General features: G+C 47.7%; 1 protein-coding gene across 2 annotated transcripts in view; it reads left to right on the top strand.

Annotated features, from left to right (window-relative positions):
- cblb (Cbl proto-oncogene B, E3 ubiquitin protein ligase) overlaps positions 1-4681 on the top strand; it is a 69319-nt gene extending 64638 nt beyond the window's left edge. The window contains exons 15-19 of one of the 2 annotated variants that reach the window (XM_031572651.2): positions 257-321; positions 1815-1925; positions 2709-2903; positions 3601-3720; positions 4022-4681. In XM_031572651.2, the coding sequence (XP_031428511.1) occupies positions 257-321; positions 1815-1925; positions 2709-2903; positions 3601-3720; positions 4022-4281 (751 nt within the window). In that variant the 3' untranslated portion in view covers positions 4282-4681. Of the gene's footprint in view, positions 1-256; positions 322-1814; positions 1926-2708; positions 2904-3600; positions 3721-4018 lie in introns of both variants that reach the window. The other variant, XM_031572650.2, reaches the window with a different exon arrangement.
- The last annotated feature ends 2042 nt before the right edge of the window (positions 4682-6723 follow it).

The following is a 6723-nucleotide window of genomic DNA, read 5'->3' as shown; positions in this document are numbered from 1 at the left end:
AGTTAGTTGACAGGTTATGAAGTAATGTGTAAACTTAACAGAAACTCCAGTCTGCATACAGTCGGAAAAGTAAGTAGGACGTTTTGAAGTCCCTCATAATTTATGTCTCCAACCATTTGTCTCCCCCTCCCCTCTTTTCTATCCTCTGCCCCTCTCTCTCTCTCTCTCTCTCCCCCTCTCTCTCTCTCTCTCTCTCCCTCTCTCTCTCTCTCTCTCTCTCTCTCTCTCTCTCTCTCCCTCTCTATCTCTCTCGTAGGGCTCTGGAGAATGGCTCTTTAGATCAGTCTTCAGAGGGGAAGAGACACAAAGCCCCTGAACACGGTACCGTCACGGAACAGCTCCTAAGGCCCTTACTTTCATCAGCCATCACCATTACCTGCATGCCTCCCTGTGTGTGTGTGTGTGTGTGTGTGTGTGTGTATGTGTGTGTGTGTGTGTGTGTGTGTGTGTGTGTGTGTGTGTGTGTGTGTGGCCGGGTGGTGGTATGCGCCTGTGTGTGTGTGTGTGTGTGTGTGTGTGTGTGTGTGTGTGTGTGTGTGTGTGTGTGTGTGTGTGGGCAGGAGGTTGTATATGTGTGTGTGTGTGTGTGGCCGGGTGGTGGTATGGTGTGTGTGTGTGTGTGTGTGTGTGTGTGTGTGTGTGGCCGGGTGGTGGTATGTATGTGTGTGTGTGTGTGTGTGTGTGTGTGTGTGTGTGTGTGTGTGTGTGTGTGTGTGTGTGGCCGGGTGGTTGTATGTGTGTGTGTGTGTGGCCGGGTGGTTGTATGCATGTATTAATCCCGAGGGAAATTTAGGTCATCCAGTAGGTGTAGGAGTGTGTGAGTTGGATCTTTCTGAGAGGTTTTGTTGATGGAACTGTCATGGCAAAAGGTGTCCGGGCGCCAAAAGGGGTCCGGGTGATGTAATATTGGCTTTCGAACGACTCTTGAGTGACAGTTGCTATACCAACGCTAGCATTACGTTACCCGGACACTTTTTTGGAAGTGACAGACTCAATAACGCAATTTACCCCAGAGCATCTCCCATTATACTTCTCTACCTGAGACCAGCTTGCCTGTATTTGACCTGTCATAAACCAAGCAAAACAACCATGTGCTTGATGTTTGACTGTGTTAGGAAAGTTGTTGACTCGCTAGTTTGTTATAGTATCAAAGTAATCAAATTTCAGGTTTGCGCTAGCATCTTGTTAGCGATTAGCAATTCCTTTGTTGTGTTGCTCTAAGAAAGTCCTTAATGTGTTGTGATATTTAGACATATCTGACGGCACCCACAATTACATTTTCACAAAACAGGGAATTGTTTGCAGCACCTTTAACTGTAGAGCACAACTGAGTAATTGCTAATCGCTAACGAGATGCTAGCGGCGAAACCTGTTGAAATTTGCTACAGGATACCTGCAACAATCTTAAGCGACTAAAAAGTAGCTGATGGCTTTCGACGACTCTTGAGACTCACTGACTGACAGCCAAAAGGGGTCCGGGTTACGTACTCTCCGGGTGACGTAATGCTAGCGTTGGTATAGCAACTGTCACTCAAGAGTCGTTCGAAAGCCATTATGACGTCGCCCGGACCCCTTCTGCGGCCCGGACACCTTTTGCCATGACAGAACCAATGTGTCTCTCCCATCATGCACCTGGCTGCTGTGATGACTGTAGGAGCTGTGTTAGTTGATCTCTCCCATCATGCACCTGGCTGCTGTGATGACTGCAGGAGCTGTGTTAGTTGATCTCTCCCATCATGCACCTGGCTGCTGTGATGACTGCAGAAGTGTGTGTGTGTGTGTGTGTTAGTTGAACCTCTTCTTGTGTTTCCCAGGTGCTCAGTTTGACTCCAGCTCTTTGCTATCGGCCGTAGCCCCGCCCCCACTCTGTCCTCTCCACAACAACAGGACTCCGTCAGACTACGACATTCTGCTCCCCCCTCAAGGTAGCCCATCTATCACCCAACATCTGGACGTGCTTCTTATGGGTGTGTGTGTGTGTGTGTGTGTGTGTGTGTGTGTGTGTGTCCACACACTGGCCATTCTGTGGAGTGCTTTTGTGCCATTGAACTCTCCAACTCACTTTGAACATTATTTTAATATGCAGCCATAAAGTTTATCAATTGTGCCATCAGAATTCTGCAGGAGTTACAAACACACAATAAAATGTCCGTCCAAATAGCAGGTGTTATGGCATGGCGAGAGTGTGTGAGTGTGTGAGTGGATGACAGAGTGTGTGCCAATGTACACTGTAAACTGAATCAGGGGCTAATTGAATGCTGATTATTTCCCTTTCACACTCACCTCCACTGTCAGTATGTCAACGAATGACTGAATGAATGAGTTTCTGGGAAGGATATTTAAAAAGGGCATGTTCATTTTCAAAACTTCTTTAATCATGGTGATTGTAAGTTTGCTGGTTTGTAAGGTTACAAAAGTGTAAGTGTGGTCAGCTGGCCTGCATATGGCATTGTTCCTCCATCTAGTGGAGAGCAGTGGTAGTGCACGTTAGCTTAGTGCATTTTAGTCTTCCTAATCTCGGCCTGGGACCCCCTGCTCTGCGTGGTGTAGGGATACACATGTATGAGTGTGTGTGATGAGCCTGGATACACATGTATGAGTGTGTGTGTGTGATGAGTCTGGATACACATGTATGAGTGTGTGTGTGTGTGTGTGTGTGTGTGTGTGTGTTAGCACTGAGTCGTCTTCTCCTCTCTCTCTCCTTGAAGCCTCCCCTGCCGAGGACCCCTTCAACAGCGCCCCGCCCTCTCAACCCCCACCCCCTCCTCCCATCAGGCACAGTTTCCCCGAGCTCCCCACATCCTCCTTCTCCTCCTCCCCCTCCTCCTCCTCTTCCTCCCCCTCCTCCTCCTCACGGGCTCCACGGCCCGCCTCCGGACACGACCACTTCCTGCTAAACCCTGGTGAGCCGCCCACTCCCTGCTGCCCTCCCTTCCTGTTTCATCAAGTGCCCCCTAGTCAAATGGACATCACTATGACATCACTATTGTATGTTTGTAAAGTGCTCCCTAGTCAAATGGACATCACTATTGTATGTTTGTAAAGTGCTCCCTAGTCAAATGGACAACACTATTGTATGTTTGTTAAGTGCCCCCTAGTCAAATGGACATCACTATTGTATGTTTGTAAAGTGGTCCCTAGTCAAATGGACATCACTATTGTATGTTTGTAAAGTGGTCCCTAGTCAAATGGACATCACTATTGTATGTTTGTAAAGTGGTCCCTAGTCAAATGGACATCACTATTGTATGTTTGTAAAAGTGCTTGTGAGCTTTGGTCATTGTGTGTATTCATTTGTCTACTTGTATGTGTCCTTCAGTGTGTGTTTCCATGTGTGTGTGTCCTCTTGATTTGTGTGTACATGTGCATGTGTGTGTGTCCTCTTGATTTGTGTGTACATGTGCATGTGTGTGTGTCCTCTTGATTGTGTGTACATGTGCATGTGTGTGTGTCCTCTTGATTGTGTGTACATGTGCATATGTGTGTGTCCTCTTGATTGTGTGTACATGTGCATGTGTGTGTGTGTGTGCCTGTCGGTGTGGTTTGTGTTTGTTTAAAGATGTGTCTTATTGTGCTGTGTCTGTCGTGCTGCGTCACCAGACTCCTTCCTCGGTGTGCTGAGTGGATCGGCCCCCTTGCCGCCCCGGAGACAGACGGAGGACAATATGAAGTCTTTAGCGAGGAGCTCTCAAGAGTACGACCAGCTGCCCCCAACATCAGGTATCCTCCCACTCGAGCACTTAGGGCCCCCTGTACTCAGTGATTGCTGCTTAAAAAGACTGGAAGTTTTAATGGCCCGATGCCACATGAAATATTAATCACAACTTTGTAATAGCCTATGGACTTGGTACGGATTAGCTTCTCATACATATAACCATCTGTGTGTGTGTGTGTGTGTGTGTGTGTGTGTGTGACGTGTGTGTGTGTGTGTGTGTGTGTGTGTGTGTGTGTGTGTGTGTGTGTGTGTGTGTGTGTTCCTGTGTCTTCACTCACTCTGGGCCTTTTCCTTCCCTTGCAGTAGCTGGAGATTGCTGCTTACAGGCACCTGCCAGGCCACCTAAGCCCTTTCCAAGGAAGACCCCCCCAGACATACATCACAGAAAGACTCACGCTCACGAGTCGTCCAAAGAGAATGTGGACGCCAAAATAGCCAAACTGATGGGGGAAGGCTACTCCTTTGAGGACGTGAAAAGAGCACTGATGATCGCTCAGAATAAAGTGGACGTGGCACGGAACATTCTAAGAGAGTTTGCGTTGGTGGCACCGAGACTGAACTTGTAGCCGACACCGCCAGGACTCTGGGCCGGTTTCTCTGGGGAGACGGCAGGTGGAAGGCCAGTTCACCTGTGGGGGTCAGGACGGCTGGAGGGGGGGGGGGGGGGGGGGGGGGGGGGGGGGTCTGTGCCTGGGGGAGCTTGACGCAGCTCTGTGTTTTTAGCCATAGCAAAGGTTGAACAGGGGAAGAAGCATTTACCTGTTGAAACATGAATCCTGTGAAAAAACCAAACAAAACAAAAAAACGAAAAAAAAAAACAAAAGCGTGTTGTTTACAGTGAACAGTTGTGTGGTGGGCTTGCTGGTGCTGGTGCTGGTGCCTGTGTGTGATGCCAGTCTGTGATGCCAGTCTGTGCAGGCTGGCCCTCACCACTCCTGCAACTGCTGCTGCCACCCTGCCACCCTGCCACCCTGCACCCCCGCCTTGCCCTGCCCTGCCCTGCCCTGCCCTGCCCTGCCCTGCCCTGCCCTGCCCTGCGCCCAGATCCCACTCCAGCTGGGCCCTGAGCTCCTGGCTGACTATGTTATTTTTGTACTGTTTGTAATAGAAATGTTATTCTTTCGCGGTTTCTAGCTATTCTAGCTGTTTAATCAGTATTGTACTGTTTGACCAGGCTAATGCATAAACATCCCAGTCTACAGTAGAGCGGATCCCCGTCGCCTGTGGCCTTCACTACTGATTCTTCTCAGAGCAGTTCTTTGGATTGAAAAGAGAAAAGAAAAAAGCCGCCTCCTTCAACATGCTCGGCCCTGAATGTAAAGTGCATTCTTTAGCCTGGCACAAGGTTGAGGATTTCTGTTCTTTTTCGTGGTGGATACTAAAGCAGGACTAAAGCTGCCCTATCTGCACCTACCAGAACATTCATTTTTTGTTTTGTTTCTTGTTTGTTAGTTTTATTTTCTTTAATTTACCCATCAGGATTATCTTGATTGATCTCATCACCTTATTTTGTGCACTGATGCTCAAGCTGTGGATCATTTTAGGAGGTCTCTGCGTTCTGCACTCTGCACTGCAGGCATCTGTAGGTAGCATCTAGCTTGAGAGAGAGGGAGGGCCTGTAGCCTCCTGGACGCTGGAGAAGGGGCTCTTGAAGCTTGGGAGAGAGGGAGGGAGGGCCTGTAGCCTGCTAGACGCTAGACGCTGGATGCTGGAGAAGGGGCTCTTGAAGCTGCGCCCCCTGCTGGGAAGCTAGTGAATGTACAGCAAAACAGGAGCAGCCCCAAAGCTCCAGCAGGGTGACACCCCAATCCAACAGGAGTAGCCCCAAAGCTCCAGCAGGGTGACACCCCCATCCACCAGGAGCAGCCCCAAAGCTCCAGCAGGGTGACACCCCCACCCACCCACCCCATCTCCGGAGAAGCCTTCTAATAAAGGCTAATAAAAGCAGAGAATGTGTTCATTCAGTTTGGGAGAATGTAGAGAGGGGGCTGGACAGGATAGTGAGTGACAGCACAACTCAAAGAGGAGTCTGGAAGGAGTGCCATTACACCAGGTGTTACAACAATACTGCTGACCCACAGGTAGACATAGATTCAGTTCAGAAAGACTGTATTTCCTGGGTGTGTTTAGTTTGGGGTGGCCACTGCATGCAGAACCCAAAAGGGGAACTGTATATCCATCTGCTAACATCTAGTGTTTCTAGTGTAGTGGAGAACAGCAGAACATCTAAACGTCATAAATACTCGTCTGTTAGGGTTGCATTTCTCAAAACATGTTACTTTCAGCCCCTTCGAGCTTTCGATACGTGCAAGTATTTCACCATTAGTACACGCAGGCTTTTGTAGTCTGCTTTGATCAACAGATAGATGACTCGGAGACTAATTGCAGTTGCTGTTCCAAGATGTTGGTAGCCTCCGCGGAGCGTAGTAGCATCAATGAGGTTTATATCAGGAGAATTCCAAATGATTCATATTAGAACATCTCTATGAGGCCTTTGAACGATTCTACCAACAACCGACTGCTTTGATCCTTTTACCCGCCGTTTTACTTCTCCTCTGATCAGGTTTTTTTTTTTTTTTGTAATCTTAACTTGAAGCTTTATTTTGCACTGGTCTTTCTCTTTAATCTTAAACTTGAAAGTCTAGAACTGCGTGGTAACTCTTTGGCCTACATCTAAGAGGAAGTGGCCTTGCTCAGATTTTGCAGGGGGTTCTCTTCTCTGCTTTCATTCTCTTACAAGAAAATGTGTTCGTCAAAAATGCCTTGTGGAACATGTAAACATAGTGATGTGTGCAATTAATTTATACTTTAAGGATTCTCTTGAGATTATTATTTCCATTGTTCAAAGTAACCAGTAATTTGTTCCTGTGAAAATGTTTTATAAAAGCCAGTATTAACATTTGTTTATTTTGTAATGTTGTAAATTTCTTTACAGATTTCAAAGGGGTAACATTTCTTTATGGGTTCTTGCTGAAGGGTAACAAAGTAGTCACTGAAACAAACTTGGC

The sequence above is a fragment of the Clupea harengus genome, chromosome 8, assembly GCF_900700415.2.
Source record: "Clupea harengus chromosome 8, Ch_v2.0.2, whole genome shotgun sequence".
In the NCBI taxonomy this organism is placed as follows: domain Eukaryota; kingdom Metazoa; phylum Chordata; class Actinopteri; order Clupeiformes; family Clupeidae; genus Clupea; species Clupea harengus.
This window is presented reverse-complemented; position numbering and strand designations above follow the sequence as displayed.